At 47.2% G+C, this 16,824-nt stretch overlaps 1 protein-coding gene across 1 annotated transcript in view; it reads left to right on the top strand.

Annotated features, from left to right (window-relative positions):
* Lpin1 (lipin 1) overlaps nucleotides 1–15,866 on the top strand; it is a 39,876-nt gene extending 24,010 nt beyond the window's left edge. Inside the window, 7 exon segments of the mRNA NM_001244017.1 lie at nucleotides 4,018–4,144; nucleotides 5,418–5,566; nucleotides 6,183–6,269; nucleotides 8,127–8,279; nucleotides 11,027–11,141; nucleotides 12,104–12,207; nucleotides 15,667–15,866. Coding sequence (NP_001230946.1) covers nucleotides 4,018–4,144; nucleotides 5,418–5,566; nucleotides 6,183–6,269; nucleotides 8,127–8,279; nucleotides 11,027–11,141; nucleotides 12,104–12,207; nucleotides 15,667–15,826 — 895 coding nt within the window. The 3' untranslated portion in view covers nucleotides 15,827–15,866.
* Nucleotides 15,867–16,824: the final 958 nt, after the last annotated feature.

The raw sequence follows: 16,824 nt of genomic DNA, 5'->3' as shown, positions 1-16,824 counted from the left end.
CAGATAGAACACGTGGACAGAGCCACTGTGGGTCCCATCCACATCTTCATCATATTAGTGCCTTGGAGGCCAAAGCCAGGCAAGTTACAGTTGGGGCACGTTGAGAACATTGAATTCTACCTGACCTGATGAGGGATTCATATCCTTCGGATCCTGGCCACAGCTCTGAACCTTAGACTATAATATTTCTAGAATTTTCTGTTGGAAGTAGAAACATATACCGTTGGTAAGAGAGATCTGCTTTGTAGAAGACTGACTGGGGGTGGGGTGGGAAAGAAATGAAGTATGGGAAATACAACAGTTCTGTACAGATGGACTGTTTCTCAACTGGGATGTTCTTGAAGCAGGAGGCTTCCCTTTTTTTTGCTGCTGGTGCCCAGTTGGAAGCTCTTTTACCTGGCTTTGCTGTTCTGTGCTCTCCTGTGCCTGGAGTGGGTGAGATGCCCAGCAGTGTGAGCCTCAACACTATTTTCCTGACCTTCTGGTCAAGAATTCTGTCTCTTTGTAGTGGTGGAGCAGGGGTGGTGTCTCTGTGGTCCTTGACTCATTAAGACACCTCTGCATCACCATTTATGAAGCAGGATGACAGACACCCTGGCATCTTCTTTCCCCTTCCACCACGATGAATATTCACAATAACCCTGAGACTAGGTGATCAGAATGCACAAGCCCCCAGGCCAGACCGAAGCCACCTGAAGGACATATGAGCATCTGGACATTTTAAACTATTTTAAGATAGTGACAGGGGCCAAGTGCTAGGTGTCTTCTAAACCTATAGCCCAGGCCTAGACCTGGAAGAGATGGTGCCCCGAGGCCCAGTGAGCTGTTACAAAGCATGGGCTGTGACACCTTGACAATGGGGCAGGACACCGAGGACATGGTACCTGTCGTTCTTATTGTTACTTTCCTTTTTTCTATTTCTGGCTGTGTAGGAACTCAGGGACATAGGGGTGGGCTGAGGGTGGAGGGACAGCAGGACACTAAGGAGCCCTCCTGGGCCAAGCACAGCTCTGGGAGTTTATATGTGCTCTGACAGGTGTCCTTCCCGTCTGTACTGTGTAGTGCCTCTCCTCTTACAGAAAGGCAGCCCCTACCCTGCCCTGTCCTAAATTACATTTATCAAACCTGGAAAGCTGTAAATTGGCTTATGTGTGATGGCATTTGAGACTCAAACATGTAGAAGTTCTCTTGAGGAATGGAAATCTCTTCATTTGTGGCAGCATCCTTGACTTCGTCTTACAGAGTCACCTAGATGCCCCCCCCAAAAAAAATTGGTATCAGCATGTTTTCCTAATTGACAGACTTGATTGACAGATTAGTCCCCAAAGTCCCATAATTGAGCAAACAACTTGTCACCATACAAATAATTAAAATGCCATTTGAAAAATGTGCACTGTGACAAGCGCTAGCTTAAATGCTCACAGTTCCTCATTGCAACACAGATTTTCAAATGACTTGGGGCCCTTTTGTTGCTGTTTGCAGCCACTATGGAGCAAGCGGCATCTAATGATCCACTGCAAGAGTGGTATGGGGGCTCTGCCTAGGAGCATCCTTGTTCCATTCAGGGTGGTGAGGTTTGTAAGGTGGCAGCCTCTAATGGCTGTCCATGTGCCCTTCGGAGAGCTGCCAGCAGCCAACTGCACAACTCCCATTTTCGTTTTTGAGTCTGTGTTTCCCTTCCCATGTTCCTTCAACATGGCATACCGAATGAATTCAGTGGGCCGTTCTCCTCCTAAGCGGCAGATGGAAATCACAGCTATTCTCACTTGCTCGCACATCCCCTCTGGCAGAGGCGCACACCAATCTGTTGTTACTAAGAGCCGTGGGTACGTTCGGATCTCATTTTTCTCTAGACTGCTTGGAGCAGGAAGGGCTTTTCTTCAGCGAGGGGCCTCCAGCCGCATCCCACTTGATGAGAGGGCCTTTGTCTGGAGCACTGGTCACGTGGCTCAGGCTCCAGGCCTGGGTTTGCCCCATCTAGAAACCTCTAGGATGCTGGTTCAGAAGGATGAGTGCTCCTGTGGGGTCTGCAAATACTGGAGCAGGAAGGGACTTTGGTTAAGCATTATGGGAGAGCTGACTGAGGTGCAGAGAGGAGTCCTCTGCTGTCAGTCGGCATGGGACTAAGATGTCTGTCTCATTCTCCCCACAGTTTGTCACCACAACCTGAGCTTTGGTGGGTGACAGTGTGTCTGCAACTCGGAAGGAAGGAAGCAGGCTGAAAGGCAGGAATAATTAATTCATCGTAACTAGTGCAGTCTGCATTTCCTTGAGCTGGCAACTTTGGGTTTTCAGATCATGGCTGCTGTCTACACGCCGACTCACACAGAGCTCAGGTCTGCCTCAGATAACCAGAATTCCAGTCTGTGCATATCCTGTCTCCTTTGACATGGTCACTGATCCCAGAACTTATTCACAAGCTTTGTGATTGCCAAGAGCGCTCCTCCAGCCCTGGTGGCTGTGCTGTGACTGACTTTTTTTTAGGCAAAACCCGAAGAGAGCAGGGATGACTGGGCTATATTGTCTCCTTTTTTCAATATCTGGATCCACACAGAGCCAGGTCTCAACACAGAAATGGGGGTGCTGTGTAAGTGTTCCCCATGATGACTTCTCAGTCCCAGTCAGTGTCAGGGTATGCAAATCATTCTTGAATGAGTACCCATGGTGGGAAGGCTTGTATGGGATGCTATCTGGGTGACCATAAGGCAGGACAGAGGAAATGGAAGCAGGATCAGGCTGAGAGGATGTTGGAAGGAGAAGGGAGCACTCCCTGAGGTAAGGAAGATGGAGATCTGTGTTGTCTTTATAAAGGGATGTGAAAGTTGGTTGATTTATTTATTTTTGTCAACTTGATACAAACTTAGGCATGTTTGGGAAGAGGGAATCTTAAAACTGAGAAAATGCCTCCATAAGATTGTTCTATAGGCAAGCCTGTAAGGTATTGCCTCATTTAATGATTGATGTGGCAGTGCCATATATTCCTGGGCAGGTGGCCCTGGGTTGTTGCACAAGAAAGTAGGCTGAAGAATAAGCCCAGAGGGGCAGGCCAGTAAGCAGCATTACTCTAAGAGCTCTGCTTCAGCTTCTGGCTCCAGTTTCCTGCCTTGAGTTCCTGCCCTGACTTCCATCAGTGATGAGTGTGACCAAACAGTGATAACTGAAATAAACCCTTTCCTCCTGAAGTTGCTTTTGGTCCTGGTGTTTTATCACAGCAACAGAAAGACCATCAGAGGAGTGCCTGCTTTGGGGGCACTTGGCCTTTTCCATTCAGTCCAAGCCCGTTATTAAGTACTTTGCGGGGTGCTAAGACTTGGGGAAGTAGAATGAACATTATTAGGTTGGAGGATGAAGCCACAGAATTGAGCTCAGGGAACAACTAATTTACTGACTCGCTTTCTGTGAGGTACTTAGAGACTGTGGGCCTGAGTCTTAGCTTGCCTCCCAGCCCCTGCCTATAGGAGCCACTAGAAGAACTGGAACATTGGTCTGTGCATACTGTGGGCAAGAGGTAGTGTCCTCTTGGCTCATAGTGACTTCCAGGAGTCTTGGGGGCGGCAAATGTTAGGCCCAGGGAGTATCCTAATTGTTTGGAATTGGCTCTGTGGAATTGATGAAACTGGATCGGAGACAACTGGTGTTGTTTGGACTGTAGACATTTGGACTCATAGGGCTTGGCCCACAGCCTCCAGTGGAAAGAGAAAAGAGGCAGATGAGTGTGTGTGTCTGTCTTTCTGGGCCAGAATGGGTGTAGCCCTACTCATCAGGAGTTGAATCATACTAGTTAAAAGTGAGTGATGAGAGTTGGTAAATGGGGGAGTGAATGAGGAGAGGCAGTCCCTCCCCCTCATCAGTGAAGCCATGTATGAATGGGGACATAGGAGAGTTCATTGATAAATCTAAAGCCATATGGCAAATGACCACCCAGGAGACCTGATTGACGGAGTCATTGATTCCGTCCTAATGCATTTTTAATGGTTGCCCAGATGCGTTTCCTAATCACATCACCATGTGTTCCAGAATAAAGCATGAGTCATCCTCCAGTGATGAAGAACACGCATCTGCCAAGCCGTCGAGCTCAAGCCACATCTCTCTCTTGTCGAATGTCAGCTACAAAAAGACCCTGCGGCTCACGTCAGAGCAGTTGGTGAGTCCCATGCTTTCAGTACAGCTGCATTTTTAGTCCTCAGGTTGTGACCAGATAGAGCTGTGGGGCTTTCTTGAAGTTCTGAGGGTTCCTTCTACTATTTTGCTCACTTAGACCTTCCTCTAGGGCCTTTCTTATGCCAGCATGCCTTTTGATGACCTCACACCCTCACCTCGGTACCCTGTGTTTCCAAACTGACCTTGTATCTGTTAGGATGGACCTGCTACATGACTTTTGCACTCTTGAGTTGCTTTTTTTCTGACCTAGGAGGAGGAGGCGGCTTTGCCTGAGCCCGTTTATCCTCATTATCAGTGGTCAAGAGTCTTTGGAATGTCTCTCCTGAGTGTTTTTGATTTGAGAGAGATGCTTGTTAACTCAAAAGCATCTATAAAATTGGTGGAGATCAAGCAGGTGTGATGGGGTTTAGAGTATTTTAGGAAAAAAAGGAGCCCACTTCCTCTGTGTGTGTGTGTGTGTGTGTGTGTGTGTGTGTGTGTGTGTGTGTGTGTGTGTAGTTTTAATGAGGCCTTTCCAACCCCAGACTTACTTGAAATCAAGGTCATCAGTGTAGGTATCTCTGCTTTTCTATAAATAAAGCCTTGTGTATCTATTGTAAGAACTTATGGGGAGCAGGTTTTGATAGGATGGTATTTAATGGGAAAAGATAACCCCAAGTTAGCCACTTATAGGGCCCTGGGGGACACTTCAAGTCAATCTTGTGGGTCTGTGCAGCTTAGCTGCTGTGTCTTGGAATATACCAGCAAAGAGTGAAGACTGACCAAGTTTTGTTTTCTGAATTTGGAATGATGTGTTTGGGCCTGTTCTATGTTTTTATGGACTCAAGGCCTCTTTTTCCATTCTGTGTCATTATAAAATGGATAAAAACAATACTGAGGGAAACATTTTTGTCTGACTTACATTTGTGTTCTCACTCCAAGACCCTTCACATTTCCTGTGTATTGGTGTGACTTGGGGGAAGCCTGGTAGCCAGTCACTTAACTCCATGTACACACTCTCTTAAGCTTTGGATCAAGTTAGCATTGCTTTTAGAAGAAGATTGCTTTGTAAAGAGTGGTGACTGTTTCACCAGTGGGGCCAAACCGAGTCTGACTTAGGTTGCCCGTCCAGCCCTGGAAAGAGCTAGATTGAGAAACAGAAGTGAAAACTTCACAGTAGCCCGGGGAAATGGTTTGATTTTAAAGCCTACAGAGACCAAACAACCCCTGAATCTGGACCCCCTTGTCAAGCACACAAATGGTTCATGTTTTTTCAGAAAAGCTTGAAATTGAAGAATGGCCCCAATGATGTGGTTTTTAGTGTCACTACACAGTACCAGGGCACCTGTCGTTGTGAAGGCACCATCTACCTGTGGAACTGGGATGATAAAGTCATTATCTCAGATATCGATGGGACCATCACGAGGTGGGTCTGACTGCAGGGTGGTCTGAGCTGGCTTCCATCTTAACTCTGGGTAGCATATGGGAACTGGAGCACAGTTTCTGGTGTATTTGGAACTATGCAGATAGGGGAAGCTCCTTGACTTGTTTTTGTTTGGGTACTATCTCTCCAGCCTGGTGATTTTTGGAGAATGCTGTTCTGGAATAGTTAGTAGCCCCTCACTTGGGTTTGGCAAACCGTCATCATGGTGACTCACCACAGCTCCCCTTAGTGTCCTCACTTGATTCTGTGAGCTGGGGCTTTATATTGAGAAGGCCATGGATCTTACTCATACTATTATTTCTTTTAGTTTTATTTTTTCCACACATTTTTGTGGGTGTACATGCATGCACATGAGTGTGGACCTCAAGGGTTAACCTGGGTGCAGTCTGTTCTCTCCTTCTGCCATGTGGGTGCCTGGGATCAAACTCGAGCCATCAGGCCTGGCACCGATCACCTTTACCCTCTGAGCTATCTTGCCAACTCTTACTGATAGTATTTTTATGGGTCTTGAACAGTATATCTAAGCCAACTGGACATTTTTCTGTTCTCCTCTTATAGTAACTTTTGGCTTATGTATGTATTTCTCATCTTTATCTAGATCGGATACCCTTGGTCATATTTTGCCCACGCTGGGAAAGGATTGGACCCACCAGGGCATTGCAAAGCTGTACCATAAAGTAAGCCAGTAAGTATAGAGGGTCCGACTGCCGTCTAGTAACTGCCAGTTTGCGGCCCCACACTTTGTATACAGAATCTCTCCCTCTGAGCCTGGAGTAATTTACAAAGACATAGAATTTGCTTCCTTAGGGTGGTGAGTAAGATTGTCTTTCCACTGGGATTACAAATGAGGCCAGAATCCCTTCTCTCCACAACAGTGACCCTCAACTGAGGGTAGCTTTGGGGTTTCCCTTTACTCTCCCCTCTTTTGAATATACAGTAGTGCGTGCCTAGAGACTTAATTTTGAGACAGGGTAACTATCTAACCCAGACTGGCTTGGAACTCTCTGCTTTTGTCTCCCAAGCACAAGGATTTTGGGCATGAGAGACCGTGCTTTAAGGCTTTTTTGATTGTCATGATTACTGTGTGCTATGGGTACCTGGTGGGTGGAAGCTGGGGATGCTGTGTCTCACAGTGCATCACTGTAGGCGTCTTACAGCTACCTTCTCCAAGATAGCTGTGCTGAGAACCCCAGTCTAAAAGCTTATCTTGGAAAATTTGATGGTGGTAAACCATTCAATACTATTTAAGTTTGTCTGGGTTGTGGGCTTTGAAATTTTTTATTTTTTATTGTATGTGTGTGTGTGTGTGTGTGCATGTGTGTATATGTATGTGTGCGTATGTGTTTGCATGTGTGGGTGCATTTGTGTGTTTGTGTGTGTATGTGTGCATGTATGTGTGTGCATGCGTGTTTGTGTGTGTGCATATGTATGCATGTGTGTTTGTGTGCATATGTATGCATGTGTGTGTATGCATGTGTGTTTGTGTGTGTGCATATGTATGCATGTGTGTTTGTGTGTGCATATTTATGTATGTGTGTGTGTATGCATGTGTGTTTGTGTGTGTGTGTGTGCATATGTATGCATGTGTGTTTGTGTGTGTGCATATGTATGCATGTGTGTTTGTGTGTGTGTGCATGTGTGTTTGTGTGTGTGTGTGCATATGTATGCATGTGTTTGTGCATGTGTGTTTGTGTGTGTGGCATGCCACAGATTGTGGAGGACAGACAGCTTTCAGAAGTTGGTTCTTACCCCCTACCTCACTGAGGCAAGGTCTCTCTCGTCTCTGCTACTGTTGTGTACTCCAGCTAGCTGGCCTGATTCTCCTGTCTATGCCTTCCATCTCACCATGGGAGTGCTGGACTGCAGATGGGTGCCAGAGCATCAGTCTCTATGGGTTCTGGGTGTATTGTAGGTAGTCAGGCTTCCACTGTTAGAGCCATTTCTCCACCCCCTGCATTGTTTAATAAAGCAGGCTGTAGAGATTGGGGCAGAATGAGAAACCTGGGCCCAGGATGCTTTTCCATGCTTTGCTCTAGTGTTTTCCAGACACCAAGAGCAGATGGCGTACTGTGCATCTTTCCCCATCTCCCTGTACCCCACGCTGCTGTGGCTGAGGAATGATAGGGAGAGCCTCAGACTATGCAGAGACATGGGCGGGACAGTCTTCTCAGTGGTGGATGAGTCTTATCACCCTACCCTACCCCCAGAAGTGTCCCTCCATTCTCATGCTTACCAAGGGTTCTGCAACCACTGCCCATCCAGTTATGGGAAGCATGGTGTGGTCTGGTATGCAGAAGAGGTGAATGGTGGCTTATCATAACAGAAAGCTACTCTAGCTCGGACTCAGAGAGCTTGTCTATGATGCAGTGAGAGGCGTTCAGGCTCATTGTCAACTGGAAATAACATTTTATAGAATATAGTGTTCACATGTGGGGCCTTGCAACCATGCCTTTCTTCATAGGGCAGATGGAGGTAAGGGTTTGGGATGCTGCAAAGTTCCAACCCACAATGCTATTCAAAGTGGATGTTTTATGTCTTTCAGGAACGGCTACAAGTTTCTCTACTGTTCTGCGCGTGCCATTGGGATGGCAGACATGACAAGAGGCTACCTGCACTGGGTCAATGAGAGGGGCACGGTGCTGCCACAGGGACCACTTCTGCTCAGCCCAAGCAGCCTCTTCTCTGCCCTGCACAGGTACTGCCCTGCTGTCCTATCCCCATGCCCTGCACAGGTACTGTCCTACCAGCCAACCCCCATATGCTGACCTGCTGGCCAGCCCTGTTCTCTCTTCCTCATTGCAAGTTTTGTAGAAAGAGTAGACTGTTGGACTGGAGAGGTGGCTCCATTGATAAATGCCCTTGCCTTGCAAGTGTGAAGAGAAATTTGAGCCATAGAACCTGCGTGTCTGTGTGTGTGTGTGTGTGTGTGTGTGTGTGTGTGTGTGTGTGCGTGTTAAATGCATTACTGATTCCTTGCACAATGTACCAAAATACAGTCTCTTTGAATGCATTAATAATAAACTCAAGTCACCAATAATGCACCAGTATCACACTAATGAAAGACTTCCCCTTGGTGTCACACTTCAGTGTGACACTTCCTCTTGGTGTCATCTAACCAAGAATGAGCCTAGATTTGAATTCTCTACTTTCTTCTCTATTTGTGCTCTGTCCTCTTGTCTGTCTATTGCATGTCTGAATCTGTCCTACCTGGTTTGTGAATCTGTCCCCATGTCTGTCCCTGTGTATATGTCTGTGTCTGTCCCTGTGTGTGTATGTGGAAGACACTTTACAGAAACAGAATTTCACAAGGTATTAAGTCACTGACTCCAACTGACCCTGACTGACCCAGATAACAAACACAATGGCTTACCAAACAGTATCCAAATGTCATCGTGCTCAACACTTATAGTGGATATTCAATTTATAAGATTGCTTCTAACCTCTGTTTTTGCTGTTTTCAGTAAATTATTATCACAACACACAAACATACATGTGCTACTTTGGGTCAGGAGCATGGAAGAGTCCCTAAATTAAGATTGCAGCTATCCATTAGCTTAGGTTGTAAAAACTGATCACATGGGAACTCCAAGGCAATTAAGGTTGATATTACATTGTTCTCTTAAAAGCAGGTCAAACAAACAGGCGAGCACACAGTAGGGTGGCAGTCTTGAGTCTTGTGACCTCATGATGTGTTATTAACTCTGACTGTGATGTCTGGCACAAGTTTCAGGCGCTTTAGATATAATGGGTGTGGTGGCAGAGACAGGTGTATCCCTGGACCTCACTGGCCAGTCAGCCTGCCTGTTTGGTGAATTCTAGACCAGTGAGAAAGCTTGTCTAAAAAACAGAAGAGGGGACAGCACCTGAGAAATGACACCGGAGACTGACCACTGGCCTCTGCACTTGTGCATGCATCCACACAGATGCATATGTGTGCACGCACGCACGCACGCACGCGCGCACACACACACACACACAGAGTCCTCTTAGCTGGTCTCTTCTGACGAGTATCCATGGTCCCAGTGCTGCTTGTATCCCATACTCAGTAGTGTCTAAGCTGTGTCGGGCCCGCTGCTCTGCCATGTGGCTTTCAGAACCAAGTTTCATTAAAGCATCCAAAGGTCTATTATGATTTGATTAAAAATGCAATGAAACTAGAGGCCAGTTTAGAGAGAATTAATAGCTCAATATAATATTGAATCATCCAATTCAAGAATCTGGGCTGTCTATTTTATTTAGTTTTTTCTTGCCCATTTCAGTGAGTTTTTATTATTTTTTAATAATTTATTTACTTTTTTATTTCATGGGCATTCATGTTTTTGCTTGCATGTATGTCTGTGTGAAGGTGTCATATCCTCTGAAACTGAAGTTACAGACAGTTACAAGCTGCCTTGTGGGTGCTGGGAATTGAACCCCCGTCCTCTGGAAGAGCAGCCAGTTTTCTTCTCCGATGAGTCATCTCTCCAGCCCTGAGTTTTTAGCATCAAGAAGGCACATTGTATCCTTTTGACCCCTAAATTCTTTCTAAGTTTTATAGCTTTTATTTACCTTTTCTTACTTTGTTCTCTGGCTAGCACCCAAAGCACAGCACCAAACCTCAATGTTACTGGAGACCATTGTTTTACTCCCCATAGGAGGTTTTCAGAAGGGCCTTCTGGAGGGGTCTCGCTTTGTAGCCCTGTCTTGACCTGGGACTCAGTCGGTAGATCACGCTAATTCCTGCATTTTTGGGCATCCCCATGCCTCTACCTCTCTAGTTCTGGGATTACATGTTGCCACCACAACCAGATTTTTTGTAGTAGTTTTTTTTTTTCCTCTTTCTATTTTTGATCTAAGAATTTTTATCCTGGGGCTAGAGAAATGGCTCAGCAATTAAGAAGAGCACTTCCTGTTCTTGCAGAGATTCAGAATTTGAGTCTCAGCACCCATACTGGATGGCTCACAGCCACCTGTAACTTTAGCCCCAGGGGATTGGACATCACCTATTTCTCTGTAGAGGCCACCCACACACACTTGGCACATGGACACACATACATACAAGTAACAATAAATTTTAAAAAAGAGTTTCACCCTAACTAGATGTCGAACAGTGTCCAGTGTCTTTGTATCGGAGGTGACCTCCTTTCTCTTATCTCATTATGTGTGACATATTGTTGCAGGGATCAGTTTGAAATGTCACATGACTCCTGACTTCCTGTAATGACCCTAGTCCTCTACACTGTCTCCCTTTCATTTGCAGATGTCCTTGGAACTTGGCCTGTGTGCTCACCAGTGAGCTTGGTGTGTGTGTGTGTGTGTATAAGTCAGAGGGCAGCATGCAGGGGTCACTTCCCTCCTTCTAACCTGCCTCATTGCCCACTATGCAGCTTCTGTGGCCCTCACACCACTTTAATGCAAATTTAAGTCCTCCTATGCTCACCAGTTATTTATTTATTTTAATAGAGAAGTGATTGAAAAGAAGCCAGAAAAGTTCAAAGTCCAGTGTTTGACAGATATCAAAAACCTGTTTTTCCCGAACGCAGAACCCTTCTACGCTGCTTTTGGGAACCGTCCTGCTGTAAGTACCTGAGGGGTCCATGGAGCCTCAGACTTTGCCCTTGGTGCTAGCAGTTTTCACAAGGGCTGTTCAAGGAGTATTTGTAAAGTGAATGTCCTTCTAAGGCAAAGAGGTTAAAGATCATGTCAGACGTGGCCTCTGGTCGTCTTTAAGTTTGAAGCTGGTGACCTGGACCACAAACTTGCAATTGTGCATTACTCATTAAATGAGTAAAACAGGGCTCTGAGGTACTGGGTCCTTCCCGAGAGATAGGCCCACCATGCTAGCCCTGCCTGATGGCAGTGTTGGGTCCAGTGCCTCCAGCCTGAAGCATGCAGTGAGATCTCCCTGGCTGAAGGAAATGAGTGGAGATGGTGTGTGTGACCCAAGCTTTTCGGAAGGTTCAGTTTGAAGCCTGCAGCAAAGACATCTAGGGTGACTGGAAGGTGTAGAGATGTTGTGTACTCGATCCACTCTTGCTAGAAGGTTCTGTATCCTGTAGAATGTAGCTGGGTATTCACTAGTCAACTGGAAAACTCTGCTTTTAAGATAAGATATGTGATAGATAGGTTTTTAATTGGGTAGGGTGGTAGGGGAGGACGGGAGGGAGAAGGGAACTGGGATTGTCATGTAAAACAATCCTGTTTCTAATTCAAATAAAAAAGTTGAAAAAAGAGAAAATTCTGCTTTTAAAATGTGCGGCAGATTATTATGCAATGAGAAAATGGGTTAGAAAACAAGCCTGAGGAATATCAGCCAGTGTGGCAGGGGATGGAGGAGGGTAGCTTAGTTCCTGAGGAGTTGGAAGAACTGAGGCTCAGGGAGGAAAGCTAGCTGAATGTGTCCTTGTTTCCCTGAGGTGCAGCGCCCATTCGTGAAAACTGGATAAGGTGACATTCAGTGAAAGGTGCTGTGTGCTTGTTTGTACAGTGAACTCCCCTCCCGCCCTACCTGACATGTCAAATCACCTTTTCTGTACACAGGATGTGTATTCCTATAAGCAAGTGGGAGTGTCACTGAACAGGATCTTCACTGTCAACCCCAAGGGAGAGCTGGTGCAGGAGCACGCCAAGACCAACATCAGCTCGTGAGTATATCAGCCTCCCAGGAACTGGATCCCCCTCCCTGTCCCAAAGCCAGCATCACCATCTATTGCAGCCACTTTTAGCTATTGCTACCTTTGTTTTCATCTGTGTGTGTGTGTGTGTGTGTGTGTGTGTGTGTGTGTGTGTGTGTGTACACGTGCATGTATGCAGTACACATACTTGTATGTGTTCATATCTGTGAGGTCAGAGGTCAATGTCATGCATCTTCCTCAATTACTCTCCCCTTAATTTTTGAGACAGCATTTCTCATTGAACTTGAGGCTTACCCATTGGGCTAGCCTGGCTGGCCCGCAAGCTGCAGGGAGTTTCCTGTGTCCAATGACCCAGCACTGGGGTTGCAGGCTTGTATGATACCTGACTTTTTATGTGGGCATTGAGAATCTCAACTCAAGTTCTCATTTCTTTAGGGAAGGCAATTTATTGCCAAGCCATCTTTCCAGCCCCTGTTGTAATCTTTAATTCTTCTAAAAATGGAGCTCAACTCCATGTCTTTAGTCTCCAGCTTAGTTTTGGGACAGTTCCCTCAGGGTGTAAAGCCCCAACTAGAGGCTACAGTCATCTGTGGAGTGGAGTTGAATGAGTTCAGAAACTAGACCTTCAATTGGCAGAGATAGACTGTCACTTACGGATGTAGCCCAGGTGCCATGGGAAGTCACACTTTGTTCTGCATGGTACTGGGGACGGAGCCCAGGGCCTTGGCCATGCTAGGGGAGCACTGCACTACAGAGCCCTTCCCTGTCCACAGCCTACTGCTGTTTGCTTTGTTTGAGACAGGATCTTGCCATGGAGTCCAGGTTGGCTTTGAACTTTGCATTCCTCCTTCATTCTTCCCAGTGCTGGGTTGTGCCACGACACCCATCTGGTTTGCTGTATTGAATGAGGCATTGTGGTACATGTAGTGTCACTCTTGCCTCTGCCTCGCCTCACATGGGTCTCTCATGTCAGCCCTACTGGGTACATCAGCCCAGGCAGACACTCTGCCTCTGCCTCCTCCACTGCAGAGGCTGCGTAGCTCCTCTTGTGATCTGTACCAAACTGGAAAATAGCTTCTGGCTTGAGTGATGGCAACACTGCCATAAACTGGAGAGTTGGATCTGGGGAGTTGGCTGTCAGAGTCCTCTTGATGTTTGCAAGCACCTCCCATGGTTTTTGAGCTGGTCATGGTCATGACTCACACCTGTAATCCCAGCACCCTGGGAAAGCAGAGGCAGGAGGATTGCCATTGGTTTGAGGCCAGCTGTAGGCTGCATAGCAAGTTTCAGGCCAGTCTGGATTTCCAGATGAGACCACCAGAGCAGTTTCTCACTTTGAAGATGGTCTTTTTTTTTTTGCAGCTGGACTAGGGTCCAGCTTGACTAGAGCAGTTCCAGATGTGAGGGAGCCCTGGCTTCCTGGCTTCATAGAGAGGGCAGGCCTGACAGCTCTGTAGGTGTGGGAAGAGAAGAAGATGGAGCCTGTGGCTTCCTATCCTGCAGCAGTCAGTTGGGATCCTTTCATCTGTGTGGTGTTGAGACAGGTGCTCTGAGGTGAATTCTCTGTCTTCAGGGAGCAGGTATACCAAAGCCCAGAACTTGGAATGATGTTTTTTTTTAATTATTAATTTGTGTGTGTTTATGTGTGTGCATGTTTGTGTGTATGCATTTTTGTGTGTGTGAATGCATGTTTGTGTGTACATATGTGTATTTGTCTGTGTGTGTGTGCGCGCGCGTGCACAAGCAAGTACATGCATGTGCCATAGTGTGCATGTGGAGGTCAGAGTGGAGGCTGTTTGCTCCTTCTGCCTTTATGTGGCTTCCAGGTTTTGAATTTAGGCTTCCAGATTTTTCAGACAAGCACTTCTTTTCCTGCTGAGCCATCTTGCAGGCCCCTGGGTATGACCATTTCTAGCCAAGCAGGTGCTTGTCTTGTCCCTTGGAGTCTGGGATGTTCTGTGGACTGTCGTTATGTAGTGAAGCCCCACTGGGTGGGGGACCGAGTTCAGGTCCCCCCTTTATAGTCAGGGAATGTCCTGTCCTTGCTCTAGGGAGCCCCATGCCTGGAGGGTGGAATGGGCCACCCAGATGGAGCAGGCACTGCTGCCAGGGCATGTGAGCCTTGCCAGCTTGGTTCTGGTGGCTTCCACCGCCTGGCAGGGGACAGCTCTCTCCTCCCACCTCCCATAGCCACAAACCTCAGGCTAATAGGCCTTCAAGTCAGGAGGTATTTAAAAAATTTGTTTGTTTGTTTTAATCCCCAGGAAAGACATAATTCTTAGCGTATTGCTGAGAGAGGTTTCCCTGCTCTGTGCAAGTACACTGTTTCTCACGAGTCCGTTGGAGGCCCTTTATTAAACACACACGCAGCCTTATTGAATAAGTCATTTCATGCCTCAGAACATGCTAATTCCTGGAGTTTGGATTTTGAAAGCCCCTTTTGGTTCTCGGCACAAGGGTGTGGAGAGGGGCCCAGGGCCTGTCACACAGGAGTCTAGGCTATGTGGGAGAGAGTTGTGCTTGTCCAAAGCCCTGTGTGGAGGAGCCTGGAGGTCTTCCAGGTCAATTCATGTAGCTGCCTTCTTTCTGTAGTGCAGGCTGTGGCTAGGCAACATCTTCCTGGCGATGGAGGAAAAGCCCTGAGGTAGGGAGTGCTAGAAACTCCTGTGTGGTCCAGCCCCACATACTGTGAGGATGAAGGGGTTGAAGCTCAGGGAGGACAAGACGCTTGCCCAGAGTCACAGAGTACGTAAGGCTAGAGGAGGCCTCAAGCTTGCTGACCTGTGGCCTGGGACGTTTTCCTGTGCAGGTGATCTGCCACTGAATGATGAGTTTCCAGTACAGGATACTCAATCATTGCCCACGCGATTCTGTTTCTGATGCTAAGCAAGTGGCAGTTTTCATTTTCCTTCCTTTACGGTAGTAGAGGGAGTCAGGTTGTAAAAAGGCAAATGCCTTTGCCTGAGATCACACAGCTGGCACTGGGCAGGATTCATGCCAAATCTGTGTTTTGATAAGCCCATGGCCCTGTATCTTTTCACTGTGAATGTGGTAGTCTCAGCGCTCTATAGATGTGCATTGTTTATGGTTCCTCTCCTAACACCCCACTTGCGGCCACCATGGCAGGTACTCCAATTATGGCTACCATAGCAGGCACCCCACATGTGGTCTCATGGCAGGCCAATACCCCTGATGGTGCTGGTCTCCCTCTGTCCATCCCTGGTACCTCTCTGCTCCTATTATCTGCTCTTCATGCATAGTCAGGTTGTCTGCTCTTGGGAGCTTTCTCATGTTTGCCTATTCTGTCTCCCCTCTCACTTCCACTTAATTCATGAGGCTAGAATGGCTCCAGTGAAGCAGGGTAGATGGCTGCTTACAGGGGTCAGGATAGTATATTCCTCCCCAGCCCTTCGTGTGTCTGGGTGTGGCTCCGTGGGTAATGAACCAACTGTCCTTTTTACCTGGCAGGTATGTGAGGCTCTGTGAAGTGGTTGACCATGTCTTCCCATTGCTGAAGAGAAGCCATTCCTCCGACTTCCCCTGTTCAGACACTTTCAGTAACTTCACCTTTTGGAGAGAGCCACTGCCACCCTTTGAAAACCAGGACGTACATTCAGCCTCAGCTTGATACGACCAAGCATTAAAGGATAGGTTGTGGGAACCCTGGAGCTGCTGGGAAGGCTGATGTGTGGCCATCTGCCTAGGAGAGAAGCATTTCTCCCTGGACCCACCCACCCTGGGGTGACTTTCTCAGCATGGAGGTCGGATGGAGGCTGCATCTCATCCCATAGGCTGCGTGAGGATTGGGTGTACTAGTAGTGTGCGAAGCAGTCCTCCGTCTGGTTTAGCATACACAGTGCTGCTCTCTTCAGCCCATGCCAGAAATTAGTGTGCAGTGTGGGTGGTGACCCCTTACAGAAGTGGGCCAGCCATCTGAGAGCTGTCTCAGTGTCAGTGCGCCCTCACCCCCAGGAACTCTGATGGGCAGTTTTTGGTAGCCTAAGAGGCACATTTCCATGACAGTGACATCCTTGCTGCCTCCACACATAGGGATGGGCTCTTTTCCGAGTCTGAGTGGTCTGAAGGGAACCTGGGCCTCGCTAGGTCCCAGCCCTCAGGCTTTGACTTTATAGATGGTCCCTTGCGGTATCACTGACTTGGTCTCACTGTAGGTGTTATATGTTCTCTAATTGCTCTGGTTAAAGATGGCCTGTGTCACTGGTGCATCTCTCCCTATTATCCCTCATAGCTCAAGGCTGGGCTGTTTATGCCTTAACACACCTGCAGCAGGCATTTGCTTCGAGTGCACTGTTTAGTTCTCCATAACTGTGATGCCTTACGTTAAAATGATAGTCCCTGAGGCAGCATCTGCACAGCATCTCATGTCTGCATCCCACCAGCCATCAGCCAGGAAGCACCACTAATGAGGACTAGAGCAGCACCTAGGCCAGACGAGAATGATGCCCCTGAAGAAACTGGTTGGCTTAAGAAATGTAGTCTCCAGAAGTTAAATTATTTTCTTTGCAGATATTATTTATTACTTTGATCTCACCAGGCTGCTGTTGTGCTCATCCTAGCCACGTCCTTAGGATTGCAGCTGTTATGAGTACATTAAAAGTTAAGTGT

This window comes from Cricetulus griseus, chromosome 7 (genome assembly GCF_003668045.3).
Source record: "Cricetulus griseus strain 17A/GY chromosome 7, alternate assembly CriGri-PICRH-1.0, whole genome shotgun sequence".
In the NCBI taxonomy this organism is placed as follows: domain Eukaryota; kingdom Metazoa; phylum Chordata; class Mammalia; order Rodentia; family Cricetidae; genus Cricetulus; species Cricetulus griseus.
Note: the sequence above shows the minus strand (reverse complement) of the source record. Positions and strands in the feature narration are given on the sequence as shown.